At 39.1% G+C, this 15695-nt stretch overlaps 1 protein-coding gene across 1 annotated transcript in view; it reads left to right on the forward strand.

Annotated features, from left to right (window-relative positions):
- Nucleotides 1-465: 465 nt before the first annotated feature.
- Nucleotides 466-15695, forward strand: part of LOC149150692 (Tetratricopeptide repeat (TPR)-like superfamily protein) — a 62636-nt gene continuing 47406 nt past the window's right edge. The window contains exon 1 of the mRNA XM_089439121.1: nt 466-696. Within this exon, the coding sequence (XP_089295247.1) occupies nt 582-696 (115 nt within the window). The 5' untranslated portion in view covers nt 466-581. The remainder of the gene's footprint in view (nt 697-15695) is intronic.

Genomic DNA, 15695 nt, shown 5'->3' on the forward strand with positions numbered 1-15695 from the left:
CCAATTGAACTAATCCTTAGAACTAATGTGAAATTGCTATTTAACTGCTTAGCACATAAATTGGTTTATAATTTATTAATCCAATTTTATTTAGTTAATTAATGTAGGATTTATCCCTTGATCACTAATATTTTTTTATTTAATTTTACTAATTGCTATATTGGTGTGGAGTTTAATTTTTATATTCACTTGGTGGATTCTTTTGTAATACAGTAACCTTATTAAAATTTATCAGATTGTAATTTTAAAGCCGGGAAAAGAATCCCCTGTGGGAAAATATTTGGATATATGCTTATTGCCCATTTTGAGAAATATATGTTCCATTGAAAAAAATAATGAAAATTATCAATAAGCAAGGTGTCGCACTAGATTGATAATCATATGAATGCGGATTGGAAGCACGATATGGATGGTGTCACTGGATAAGAACCAGGGAAGGCATGACACGTAGATCACGACGCTAAGAAACTATACTTTGAAACGAGATTAATACTGAAAGCTGCGGATCATGGAAAGGATAAGGATGAGGATGTAATTCCACGATTTGATTTCCTTCAGTCCTGAATTGCACCTGTGTGGGAATGGCGATGTCTTCACTCTCATTCAAATTTGTTGGGCATTCCATGGTCGACATAAACACAATAAAGCCCAGAAGCATTTGCTTCAACCATATTCATTCTCGTATTCGTTGTTCAGGTGAGTTCACTACTACTCTTAGCATTTGTTCATATGAGCTGAGATGCATTTAATTCAATACAAACGCAATATCACCAATGCTCCTCGCAAAACGGTGTCCAGATGGTGAGAGATTAGGGATGTGTTTCACTATCTTTTGTTTTCTGGTTGGGGAATTTCACATTAACACTTTGAACTGAAACTCAATTCTAGGAATCAATTGCAGGGAGCAGCATTTAATGATTTTAGAGATAGTGGGGTAGACTTGCTGTTCAGGAAGTTTGGCTGAATGCCCCTTTGTTTATCTTAAATTGTGATATGGATGACAGCTTTCGTTGGGTTTCAAGCATGGTTGGAAGGCTTTTGCCAGATGGGTTTGTTAATAGCCAATTGAATATGCTCAAACCCAACTGAGAAAAGTCATGTAAACAACATGAAGGCGTTGTCTAACGATTATATGTTTTGGAGATATTGGCTGGAATCTTGGTGAATATTGTTTTTGTCAAATTTTTGATCTTTGTTGTTTCAAATTGGTTTTTGATCTGAAAAACCGAGGTGTTCAGAGTTCCCCACTCAAACTTGTAATTCCTATAAATCTCTACTACTGAATTCTGGGCAAATTAGAATAGAAAATATGTTAGGAAAAACCTCCAAACGTATAACAGATAGACTACCACCAACATGAAGCTCTTGCAAGGCTGCCTTCCCGAAACCCTAATTGCATTTAATCTGACATTAACCATGATGGTAGTCAGTCTTGGATCTTCACACAGGTTGTACAAAAAAGGTAAAGAAAAAGGATTGCCCTTTGTTGCTGGGAGGTTTTTATCCCGCCAAAAGTTTTAGAGGTCTAGCAATGTCAGATGGCCCATTTCAACTGGAAACGCTAACTGACAAGTCAATAGTAAGAGCAATATGTTGAGATGGGCCATGGAAAATCCTTCCGAGCTACACGATTCAGCAGGGCATATGGTGTTACGAAATGTAGCCTGAGCTAAAATCACGTTTGAGCAGGCTCTAATGACTCATCTACAGATGAAAATTTAAGTGCTCTAAATTACTAAAAGACATCTGGAAGGAATGAAAAGAGTCAAAGCAACTCCGAAGACGACGATTAGCTTACCAGCAAATAAGCAGTTACAGCTAATTGTAGACGGTCAAGGAATTATGCAATAGTAATTCGGATGTGAGCGACATTCATGAAAAGAAACATTTGGGAGTCTGTATTTCATGCTAAAGCAACTCAACTGTTGTTACGTATTCAGTTGCTCAATAAATAATAGTTACTTGAAGTACGGTTACGAGTTGTTCTAACGTACAAACTTAAGGGAACGAAATTGCTATTTAAGAATGTGGGGGTGAAGTGTGCAATCTGATTTGTACTTGCTTTTTGCTAAATAGTAAAGAGATAAGATGATAAGGAACGAAGAGATGATTGAATGATCGCCACCTATGTTATGTTCCGTGCTTCTTGTCTTCTGATTTGAATTTCGTTTCATTATTTTTTGGGAATTGCAGTATCATATGAATGATGGTAGATTTCCTTTAAATGCTAAAGATTTGCACCAGATGTAAACATGACGGAGATTAAAGCAATGGAAGTCACTAGATGAGAAGTATGGAGAGTTGATATTGCTACATGGTGGATGGATGATGAAATCCATAACTTGGGGTTTTCCTTTCATACGGAGAGCTCATCTCTTAGTGGCCAAATTACGTTGGAATAGCAGGTTAAGCAAATTTATCACACCCTAGATCTTTTGGAGATAGTTAGTTGACAATCGATTTTTGATTGAACGGTCCATTAATTGGTCAACTAGGTATTTAATTAGTCAATCAGTTTGACAGTTTGACTAATGTAATTCACAAGTGCACAAAATAAGGTAGAATTCAAGGAGTCTGTTATAAGCCCTAACCAATCTAAGATGTCCTCATCTTTCCCACTTTAGGGGAGTTGGTTACATCTTGGTGCTATATAAGATGGCCTTATGGGTTGATCTATATCAATGTGAAGATAATGAGACTTATGTTTAATATGGAAATCTTTTGGTTTCCTATGCTTATATATACATTGAGCTATGCTCACTTGTGCTTAAGTGTTGTACCAATGTCTCTAGATACCACCTCTTCTTGGAATGCTTAGCTCTTTGATCATCCTAATTTCTTAGCTCTCGAATATGGAATCAGAGCTGTTTGGACCTAGCTTGTCATCCACAAGTGTTTTGGAGTCTGTCAGTTGGATGCACTCTTGACAAGTCGAATCTATTTGGTAGATTTACATAGGGTTTTGACTTGTAGATTGAATTGGGGACTAGATCTTTAGACCAACGTCATGTGTTCTAAGCAAGAGTCCATGGTTTTGAATGGACATAATTATGGAATATGGGTACAAGATATGGAAACTTTATTGAAGAGTAAGGTGCTTTGGCGGTTTACAAACATTGTGGTTTTAGATTCAAATTATGAACAACAAAAAATTGTCATTGATGGGAAGAAGGATGAAACTATATGAGTTATAAGTTTATAACCACCTATATCTCGAGGGAGATTCGCTTTCATATGAGTGGGATTGATTGTCCAAATGAGATCTAGAATAAGATGAAAACTGTATTTGATAAGACTGACGTAACATATCTGCCATTTTAACTTTATCTCTATATATTACAAGTTTCTATTATCTGTTACTTAAAAATAATGCATCATCTATTATTACTTCATGGAACAAAGAGTTACATCATAGAACAAAGAGAGTTACAATGGTCTTAAAATAGGATTACATGGAAATTCCTACCCATAGTTGCTAGCATATGAGCTTGTGCCCTAACAGAAATGAATTCAAGATCTTTATGGAAGAAACTGAATTTGAATTTAACAAGAAAAGCCAATACTTGCTTTAAAATCCTCATTACCCCTAAGCTAGGAGGGGGAGAGGTTTTTTCATGAAAATAGCCTTGCACCTGCATTTCCACAAAAGGCTAATATCAGACATCCGAGCCATGTGCCATAAAACACTGCAAGTACCTCCTACTAGCCAAGTGTCCCCAATCGAAGGGCCTTTCCAAGAAAGCAAGGCAATGAGAAAAAGTGAAATTCCATCTAAAATCATTCTAAAGATTTTCCCTTGTTGTTCAAGTTCTTCTCCCTTTAGCATGGTTTTGCAGTTGTAAAGATTGTAGATTTGGAAAGAGGTTGCATTTGTGAAGGTGATCTGCACGGAGGTATTTTTTTATGAACCGTCTTAAAGTTTACCATTTTTGCTTTGTTAAAATTATTTTGTTCCACGATGGGCACAATTTCCTAGGTCAGTGCTCTATTGCTAAAGCAATGGAATGCTTTAATGATGGTAATTATACTTGATGCATGACACATTACTGCATGGGCATGGGGCATTATGATGGTTGTCATATCCTATTAGCTATGTGGATCAGTGGAGTTATTCCACTCATTGATGAGCACTAGTGGGGGCACATTCATGAAAGGGGTTACACTCTATCATAGTAGGGCACACTTATTGAGGTCGACATGGTCAATTTCAACACACCAATTAGGCTTAGTATTTTTTTTTGAACCAAAACAAAATTTGTATTCGTTCGAAAAAGGCTGTGTGCTGAAGTAAGGAGCGTATTACATCAGGCTGATTCTTTTAACCTTTAACAAGGTACACCAAATTTTTTATTGTTGGGGCTTAATAGATCCAATTAAAATCTACTAGCTTAGTTTGTTAGTTATCCAAAAAAAAGATAGCTTCCAAAATTGCTTACACGAATATATTTGCATAAATTGCTTGCATAACACTAGACAAAAGCAATACATAATTATATTGGATTGTGGCCCAACTTCTTGTCACCATTGGTTGGGTTGTTGATGGAGGCTTCTTCTTCTTTCCTACCACCATCCAAACTTCTTTTTCATTTGTTGGATTCTTTGCTATTTTGGCCTTTTTCTAAATTGTCATGATTTGATGGTTTTGCTTTTTCTTTCTCCAGTGCCTCAACTTCTTCAGCTTGACATGCCCAACTTGCCAATGGTTGTGGATTTAACTGCCTCTATGTTCCCTGCTCCAAACAAAGAGAGACTAGGGGAATAATAGATTCTTCTGCCATTGATTCATATGGTATTGCATTTTCCTCTTTTGATGCTTCTTGGTCCAAGTCTGGGGGAATGGTAGTTTCCTCTTCACTAAATCCTATGGTTCCACATCTTGCTTATTAGTAGGGATGTTCCTATTTTTGGCTCATTCCTGGGGAGCTCCAAGTCATCTGTCTTATCCTTTCAAATCACTTGATGTTTTGTATTGGCACTAACCCACGAGGCTGACTTATGTTGATGTTTCCTAGCTTGCCTTGGCCTTTTTGGCAATGTGTTGCCAAATTTTCTATTTCAAAATAGACTCTGCAGTGAAAAGAAACATTTTGTATTCCAACTTTTGAGACTAGGAATAGTTTTCACCTATCAAGTTTATTTCAGCAGGAAACCCTTTGCTAAAATCCATTTCAACACGAATCAAGCATATATAGTGATATTGTATTCGTTTGTTTCCCCTTCTACAGTGGAATTTTCGATGAGCATTGCTAATGGCTTGGAGAGAGGATATTCGTTAAACCCCAAAGATGCAGAGGTGGATTCAGAAGTCTGACCCAAAATGATGCTGAGGACAGAGAATATGTCAATGGGTTTAAGGATGGGGTCCAGGGTTTATGCATAATCCAGACTCACCCCACAAATAGGAACTTGATTTTAATATCAAATTCCTGTCTTCTTCAAGTTGGAATACTAGAATGAAAAGCCCCTTAGCACAGGGGTAAATAGAAGCTTCATGTTTCAACTTAGAGAGCTAGGGCATTGATATCTAGTGTGGATTGACAAGGTGTGGCAAAATACCATAGAATTGAATTGACATCCAAGTGTAGTTTTGTTATAAAGGGCTTCTCTCATTCCCTAATGAAATTGAAATTGCTGGAGCCCCGGACCATCAGATGATTAAAAGAACTTGAGACATTCTACACACTATCTCTAAAACAAACCTTACCTAGATTGCTCTTGGAGGGGAAGAGGGATGGATCTACTACCAAGATCCAATTTAGCTCCCATGGAATTCATTCTCTCATTCGTTGTTCAGGTGAGTTTACTAATACACTTTGCTTTTGTTCATATGAGCTGAGATGCGTTTAATTCAACACAAAAGCAAGATGACCAATGCTCCTCGTAAAACGGTGTCCAGATGGTGAGAGACCAGTGATGTGTTTTGTTATCACTCAGGTTGTTCCCCAGGAAAATTCTAAGGAGGGAATACGGCCGAGGTAACCACTAACCAGTCTTTTAGCTGCAGATTCTAGCCAATCTGCAACCAGAGAGGGCTCTCTCTTTATGATTTAGCTTGGTTTTGCTATATGTTAGGCTAGTTATGAGGCTCAAGTATTTGTTTGATGTTTGGAAGGTGACATTCAATAGAACAGGGCTGCAATATAAGAGAAGTTCAGACCATTGGGTTAATGGAGTCAGTGAGAATGAATTTCTGGGTATGGTTTCTTAGGCAAAGGAGGAATTACAGAGCAAGATAATTAAACATAGAACAATTTTCAAGCTGTAATGAGATGAAATGAAGTCAGGGAATGAAAGGCAATCAAGAATCTTTCATTATGCTAACAGGGGGAAAATGAATAAATATTACCAAAGAGCAGTTAAGAATTCCTTAATTATATTTAGAGTGTAAGAACCAGGGAGACAGGAGCAGTCAAGAATTCCTGCCTATGCTAGTCCTGAAGAAAACACAAAAATTGACAGGAATTGAACACAGAGTACAGTAAAGTAAATTCTGGGCTATTCTTTTTTCCTGCAATTCAGAATATGATATATAGATGATATATAAAACATAGGAACGATAAACAAGAGTTAAAAAAGACTTATTGATCCATGAGGTAACACGAGAATTCTGCAACATATTCTTTTGCCATTGATCCCACAACCAGCAAGTTCATCAGTAAAGCACTCCAACAATCTTTATTCAGAAGAGTTCTCAAAATTTACAGCGCAGGTCCAGAATGATATTCACCAACCAACCCCCAATACATTTCTAGGGGAGGTATTTATACAAAAAGAGTTACAAAATATCTCATAGGGAAAATATCAAGCAATAAATTTATCCATCTACTTCTTCAAAGGCAATAAATAACATTGAAAACAGAGCGTAATCAATGTAGAAGTAACTTCCGCTGTACTGGCTGCCTTAGGTGGTCTGCTGTATTTGACTTTTTGACTGAATAAGTCGGCTGGTAGCTGTCTCTTCAATTTGCGTTCCTGTATTGCTGTCACGGCCCTGTCATCTGTGCTTGATTCTGCCTTAACGCATTCAACGTGAATTCCTTCCTTGGTTATTTTCATTTTCTGACAGGTGGCCCGTACATTTGAATTTTGATTATATGCAGATGATCAAAAAAGAACAAGCACCAAAACTACCTTGGTAAAACCTCCAACATGCTCTGCCACCATTGGTCTGTTGGCAACTGGTGTCTTTGTAGTTTTATCAATATTTCATCAGCTTCAGTGTACCTGTAGAAATTGGGTGGGACTTCAAAAAGATGTGTTATTTCATGTTCAATATAGAACAGATTTTCCAACTTGTCATACAAGCTTTGTCCAGAGGGAGGCACTATGTCTTCTGAAGTGCTCGATGATGCTGTAATCTGATTTGCAACATATGTGTTTACCCTGTGAGCATACTGTTCATGTGTCAACAGTCTCTGATTGCTGGTTAACAAGCTGGGTAGACCCCTTTGCTGCAAGGCTATAAAATTTTCTGTAAATGCATTTATTTCTACCTGCATTTCTTGACATTTTCTCTCCAGATTTTGCACAAAACTCTTCATGGTCAGCACCTTTTTAATTGTCAAAATTGCACCTGTTCTGTCCTGAATATCTAGAGCTGCTAGTTGCTCTCTGGTATGAGTATTCAAAAAATGGATTAATCTATTGGCCTGTTCTGGCATGTTTCTTAATAATGCTTTGGCCTTTTGAGTCTCCACTCGGGCTATTTCTATCAATTCAATTTGCTCATGAATTGTTTGAATTGATCTCCATTGATCGGTGATGGACTGGCCAATTTTAGTCCACAAAATTGTCTTGATTTCTGACAGAGTTTTATGCAGAGTCAGGTCTTTCTCTAAAGATTTTACCTTGTTTTCCAAGGCCTTTACCTCTCTTGTTTTCTCAGCCACTGTTATCTTTGATTTATCATAGCTTACCTCCAACTTGGCTAGTTTTTCTTTGGCTTCCTTTAACTCTGCCATTTGGAGTTCCAAGGCCTTTATTTCCTCCATCATCTTCTCCATGCTCATGCTGGTATCTGGCACTGTTGTTGCTGCTGCTGCTGAAGTATCTGTGGCTGAGGTACCTGTTGTTGATGCTGGGGCAGTGGGAGGGACTGATGTTGTTGCTGCAGGAGGAGCAGTTGTGGCTATTGGTGCTGTTTGAGCCGGCTGAGAGGCCAACTCTCCCTGTTTTTCCTGCAATGCTTTCTCCAAAGCCTTCTCTGTTTCTGCCAGTCTTTCATTCATTTTAATTAACAGCTCCATCATGTCTTCTTCTTTTTCTTTCACCATCTCTGTGGTCTGCGGATGCATAGTAACTGGCAGTCTTAACTGCTTCTTGAGGGCAGCTATGTCATCCTCCTTTTTCTTTATGAGTGCTTTTATTGCCTTGGGATCCTTGGGATTATGTCCCAGCTCAATGATGATTTCTTCCAAGGACTTTATCCTGTTGTCCTTGGCCAAAGAGGATACCCTTTCCAACTCTAATTGAGCAGATGTATTGTTCAGTGAATTCTGCAATTGCTGAGCTTGTATGGCCTTGTCTGCCAAAGTGGAATAAACCATTTCACCTGTTTGTTTGTGCAACTCTACCTGGTCCAAAGGGTGAATGTCTTTGGCCAGAGCCTCTAGATTTGTTCTAATATAATCGGCAGCTGACTGTGGCTGCTGCACTGTGGGCTTGAAATGACTCAAGATTAATTTCCCTTCCTTGATATCATAGGCAAACATCAATCTCTGCTGCTTGGCCGGAGTCATTTTGAGGAACTGATCGTAAAGCTGCATTCTTATTGGCTCATTTTGTGCCTTGATCTCCATGAATGGCCTCTTGATATCTGAACTTTGTTTGCTTTGTGGCCGTGCTGATGAAATCTCCATAATGGGCTGTTTTCCCGATTGCTGTCCATGAGAACTGGTAGGTGATTCTGTCTCTAGGGAAATTAATGGGCTGGCTGCCCTTTCACTTCTTGGACTCTCAATAATCTCCTCAATAACTTCCTCTTCAGGTAGAGGATCCACTCTCTGCCTCTTTGCTTCTGGCTGTTCTGCTGGCCCACTTATGGGTGTGGCCTCTTCTCGGTCTCTTTTTCTTCCTTTCTCTTCATTGAGAGGAGTCTGCAATGCTGGTATTTCCGGTGCGTTGGTTTGGGCAGGAGGAATTTGCCCTTGGCCTTGCTGCTGTGATGATGTAGGCTGATCTGTGACTTCTTGTTGTTCTGAATGCATCACTTCTTTGCCTTTGGATGTCCCTGCAGGTTGAGTATCTTCTTGGGCAGGTTGTTGTGCAGTTGTAGCAGAGGATGTGCCCGCTCCAATGTGTTGAGGCAATTTGAAAGAGACCTGTCCAAAAGAGTCCAGGTCAAGAGTTTTTTCAAGGTTTTTCATTGCCTGCTCCATTTTCTCTTCCTCAGTAATCTCTTCTACCAATGTGCCTTCTATCCATTCATCTTGGTTAGCATACTGTTCTATATCAGGGATTTTACAATGTTCATAACCTGATAGCCTATATTTTGTCTTTCTATCATGGATAAATCCCTGTGGGTCATAGGGTACCCACCAAAAACTCCTCTTTAGTTTCAGCTGCTCACTTAATATCTGTTCAGCATCTTTCCACCCTTCCTTTTTGTTAATGATGAGGGGGCCTAGTTGGTTTCTTAGCTTCAGCCGAGCCTTTTTCTTGGCTTCATAAAAATGAGTCAAATCTGAGCTAATAAACTGCCTAAAGTATTCAAGGGCAAATAATCTCATAGGCACATATCTTGGCAGCTTGTAGGGGCACAATTCACAGCCATAAATCCTGATTTCTGTGTGATTTTGGTAAAAGTACCAATCACCTATTTTATAGCTTTTGGACAGCTGCAAGATTTTCTGCATTTCAGCTGTGAGTCTGGGAGGGGGACTTGTCATCAGCAGAGATGAAACTGGATATATGAATAGATCAATGAACTCACAATAAGTATAAGGAGATTTATGGACTACATGGAAGACTGGGGTCCAAAATATAACAGATCTCCTTTCTCCTTTTGCATCCAATTTCTTGACAGGGAACTGAAAACTATCTGTTTGATAGTATAAAAACAGATGATAGATATAGGCTGTATACTTGAAAACTCCTTCCCTATTTAGGCTCATGAATTGTTCATGGATTTTGTTGCTAATGAAGGTAGCAAAGTCATACTTGATGGCAGGAGGGTGTCCTGGAATAAATATAGACATCAGGGCAAGAATGGTCTCATCAACATACTCACTGGTTCTAAAGCCGAGGACATATGATATCATGTCAATGACAGTTCTCCCAACTTCATTGAAATAGACCTGGTGATAAGGAGGTGAGTCTCTGGGCTGGGAGTCTGGTCTCATGAATAAATTGGCAATTCGGCCTATCTCTGCAGAGGATAGTTTGGAGCCTTGGTCTAGCAAATTTTTCATAGACAGGGGAGCCAGAGGCTGATTGGGCTTGAAATGCAACATCTCATTGATTGAGTCAGGAGTGATATAGAACAGGACAGTGCCATTTGGGGACATGATTGCTCTTTGAGTGGGCTCATAGTTAGCACAACACAGTCAGATTATATCTGGAAATATATTGACTGATGGGAGATAATATCTGGGCAGATTGGACTGCCAGATGCCATAGAGGTCAGTCTTGTTTAGGTAGCTGTTCCTGATTTCACAAAATGTTTGTAGATGGTCTTTGATACCCCTTAGGTCTTGTATTTGGAAGTCCCTATCAGCTAAGGGCAACCATTCCAGCTCCTTGTGTGGTGCATTCAAGGGGGCAACATTGAGGGCAACAGGAGTTTCCATTTTTCAATCCTCTGTGATTATTTAATTTAAAATTTGGAGCTTTCACAGTAATAGTAGGTAAAATATCGGTTTCTGGAGCTTTCTGTGGAAATTGCAGGCGGTAATAATCTTAATTTCAGCTCGATGGGTGGTTTTGCAGAGGGAACACAGTCCACAGGTTTTCTTTGGGAAAAATGGGCCAAATCAGAGGTTAAATTGCAAAGGTTAGGGGCAACACTGTGTCTTTAGTTTAAAATCTGGTTCTACGGGCAATTTTTGGATAAAAACTCGGAAAAACACGGTTTGGGAGAAGAATTTGGGTAAATACCTGTTTTATGGACGCCGGGTGCACAATGTAGGTGGCAGAGCGAGCTGAGGGACCGAGCAACGGAGTTGAATTGCCTGGTTGGTGGACTGTGCAGTAACAATGGCCTTTTGGTCGTTGAAAACCATGCAAGTAACGCGCAGACCAAACAAAATGAAATGGGCAAAAATGACGTTTTAACGGCTTTTTGACAAAAATTTTGAGTTTGGCGGGCTTTTGGCGCGCTTTGGTCGAGTGACGTCAGCATGACGTCATGATTTTGTCGTATAGCGGGGGGTACGGAGGTCGACTTGGCAGTGACGTGGCGGACACGGCGGATGGTACAGAGGCGGGGTGGCGGATGACGTGGGCAATGACGCGAGGGTGACGAGCGGGTGACGTCAGCGGGGCGGGGGCATAGGCGGTAAGCGGTTTGGCCCCCGCACCGCCTTTGGGTGATAGTGGTTTTGTCAGAGGGGGCAACGATCACACCGGGCGCCTGACGCGTGTCTCGCGTACGGCGGAAATACCGCCCATCCCCCGGACGCTATCGTTCGGCATATGGGGGCTCGCGATATGGATGAGGACCGTCCGATCTGGGGGATCAGATCTGACGGCTGGTGGCACGGTAAACTGGCGGAGGGGTAATGTACGGGGCCCGCCATAATATTCCATCGCTTTTTAATGTTTTTGCGAAGTATTACAGTGTATTGCAATTTCGGGTTTGCGGGTTGGTTATTTAATTGACCAAGTGTTAATTAAATTCCATAGGATATGTACGCGGCTAGGGTTATTATAAGGTTCCAAGTGAACCTATAATTCCCGAAACTTTATGGTGTATGGCTATATTAAGCCGGGGGTTGGGATATTTAGATTTTTAGGGATTTTTACGTTATTTTATGTATAATAGGAGTGGGGAAAAGTTAAAAAGGGAGCTATATAATAGAGTTAGAGTGTTAATATGGTTTTGTAGATGGAAAAGGCTAAGTTTATAAGGTAAAAACTTAGGTTTTTAGGGAAATGAAAGTGTAATGGAATGATTATTTTTACACAAGAAATGTGGCTTGTTTTGGCTAAGTAAACACAGAGTTCCACTTAGTATTTCTCATAAAATGAAATGAATTAGGACCATTGAGCAGATCCCAATGTCCTTGAAGGGATGTTAGTAAGTGTTCATGGGGAAATGAGAGGGGAAATTAGTCATGCTCCACCTGAACTGCAATCACCTTGCCATGGTATTTGTGATATCCATGAGATAAATCAAATTCAACAAGACAAAACTGATCACCAACCTGCTTCTGCAACATCTACCTACCTACCCAGCCTAATACACCTAACATTTTTTCTTCCTTTGATTGGGTGCATTTGAACTAGCAAACCCTTTCTCTTTTGTTTTCTTTCAACTGTCCTCCTATCTAAGTCTGCCCTTATCTCTTCCAGGGGCTCAGATTTAGCTGTTGAGCACCCTTGCTTCTCTACCTGACTACTGATCTGCCAAGCTTATACTGTTTGAGCAGAACTTATTCTCTAATGCTAACACAAGAAATTTAAACATGGACTGGCCAAGATTGAGCTGTTGGGCCATCCATCAAGTGTGACAGAAGTCAGTGATTGCACATTCTGAACTTGTTTTGCAAAAAATAGGACAGTGGTGGCATTTTGACTAGCCACTTTCCTGGTCTTTCTTTGGGGTTCATTTTCTTTGTTTTTTTCTTGACCAATTCATTCTTTTTGCCCTTTGATTATTCCTTTAGGGCATACCCTCTTTACATTTTTTTTTTATTTTTGATTTTTGAAAATATGGAACCTTTGCAGCATGGAAAGGATGATCATATTTGGCATTTCCACAGTCAATCATGAAATATGACACCTATTGGTATAGGAACCTAACATGTTTCACTATATTTTGTTTTCTGGCTGGGAAATTTCACATTAGCACTCTGAACTGAAACTCAATTCTAGGAACCAATGGCAGGAAGCAGCATTAATGATTTTAGAGATAGTGGGGGTAGACTTGCTTTACAGGAATTTTGGCTGAATGCCCCTTTGTTTATATTAAATTAAGATATGCATGGTAGCTTTGATTGGGATTCAAGCATGGTTAGAAGGCTTTTGCCAGATGGGTTTGTTAATAGCCAATTGAATATGCTCAAACCCAGCTGGCAAAATCATCTAACTAAACATGAAGCCTTTAGCCAAGGCTGCCTTCCTGAAACCCTAATTGCATTGAATATGACATTAACCATCATGGTAGTCAGGCTTGGATCTTCACACAGGCTAAGTTTTACAGAGGTTGTACCAAAAGGGTAAAGAAAAAGGATTTCCCTTTATATCTAGGAGGTTTGTATCCTGCCAAAATTTTTGGAGGTATAGCAATGTCAGATGCCCCATTTCAATGTGAAGCTCTAACTGGCAAGTCAATAGTAAGAGCAATATGCTGAGATGGGCGATAGAAAATCCTTCCGAGCTACACGATTCAGCAGGGCATATGGTGTTACAAAACCTAGACTGAGCTAAAATCACGTTTGAGCAGGCTCTAATGGCTCCTATACAGATGAAAATTTAAGTGATCTAGATTACTAAAAGGTATATGGGAGGAATGAGAAGAGTCAAAGCAACTCTGAAGATGATGATTAGCTTACCAGAAAATAAACAGTTGAGAAATATTGTAGATCGTTGAGTAGTTATGCAATAGTAGATCGTTGAGTAATTATGCAATAGTAATTTGGATGTGAGCAACAATCGTGAAAATAAACATTTGGGAGCTGTATTTCATGTTAAAGCAACCCAACTGTTGTTAGGTATTCAGTTGCTCAATAGATAATAGTTACTTTACAGTTGGGTACTAGTTTCTTGAAGTTGATCAATGGTTTCTAGTTGTTGTAACGTATAAACTTAAGGTAATGAAATTGCTATTTAAGAATGGGGGATAGAGTGTGCACTGTGATTTGTACTTGCTTGTTTTTGCCTCTCCTATTTTTACGTGAGACATAGATTAGTAAAGAGATAAGATTATAAGGAATGAAGAAGCTGATTGAATGATTGCCACCTATGTTACGCTCCCTGCTTCTTGTCCACTGATTTGAATTTCATTTCATTTTCTTGGGTATTGCAGTTTCATATGAATGATTGTAGATTTCCTTTCAATGTTAAAGATGTGCATTCGTTGTAAACATGGTGGAGACTAAAACAATGGAAGTCACTAGATGAGAAGTTTGGAGATTTGATATTGCTAGATGGTGGATGGATGATGAAATCCAGAACTTGGGGTTTTCCTTTCATTTGGGGAGCTCATATCTTAGTGGGTAAATTATGTTGGGATAGCAGGTTAAGCAAGTTTATCACACCTCTAGATATTTTGGAGGTAGTGTAATGATCTTAAGCCAATCTTGCCCTAGCTTGCCCTAGGGTTCCAATACAAATTCAATATATGGTACACAAACAAATAATACAAGGAACAATAATCAGTACTGGAATTAAAATTCTCAATATATTTCTACAGTTCCTCATGTGATGATCACCAATTCATTAACGGAACCAAGATGCTATACGATTTTTCCCACCATATAATTTTAACAAATTGTTATTGGGCAGATCGAATCCAACCCACCATCACAAAAAAGGTATATCCAATCCACAATTAAAAATATAATTCTGGGCAGTCTATATTATAACCCATTGTTTTAGCACCCTGCCCCATCCAATATTACTGGCATCAGTTTTCATTATCTTGGGTATATTGTCATCAGAGAGATACAGGATAGGGAGTACCCGAACTTTCGCTTTGATCTTGCGAACAACTTCTGTGTGTGCTTTTGTCCACGGGCTGGGATTTTTCTGCAACCTTCGATTCAAATTTTTTCTGTCTTGAGCACAATTTTGATAGAAATTACAGAGATAGTTTAAGCACCCTAGGAATCTTTGTAGCTGAGTTTTGTCCTGAATTTTATATGCAAATGCTACAGCATTCTGTTGCAAAGAGATTTGTCCATTCTCTATGACATGACCAAGAAATCTTATCTTGGTTTGAAATATCTCCATTTTCTTTTTGCTTAGCCCTAAGCCATTAAATTTAACTATCTGTTTGAACTTATATACATGTTTAAAATGCTCATCTAATGATTTTGAAAAAATCAAGACATCATCTATGTACACAATCAACCAATCAAAATAAGGTCTGAACACTTGGTCCATTACCCTTTGGAATTTGGATGGTGCATGTTTTAATCCAAAGGCATGACATTCCACTCATAATGTCCTGAAGGGATGTTGAAAGTTATTTTGAATCTGTCTGCTTCTTTTATAGAAACCTGCCAAAACCCTGATTTTATATCAAATTTGGAAAAGATTTTTGCTCCTGCTGCAATCCTTGATATGAGATTCCCCTTATGTGGGATAGGATACGTGTCATTTGCTAATACATTGTTGAGTGGGCAATAACTTATAACCAATCTTGGAATTCCTCTGATCTGTTCTGAGTGTTTATTAACATAAAACCCATAGCAATTCCATGGACTATTTGATTCTCTGATGAGCTTCCTTTCCAATAGGTTCTGAATCTCTTTCTGGTAGAGTTTCCTGTATTCTTCATTCATAGGTATGGCGCGGTTCTTGCAAGGTCTTCC

This window comes from Pinus tabuliformis, chromosome 9 (assembly GCF_031772625.1).
Source record: "Pinus tabuliformis cultivar Carrire ecotype Pingquan chromosome 9, CPIR1, whole genome shotgun sequence".
Taxonomy (NCBI): domain Eukaryota; kingdom Viridiplantae; phylum Streptophyta; class Pinopsida; order Pinales; family Pinaceae; genus Pinus; species Pinus tabuliformis.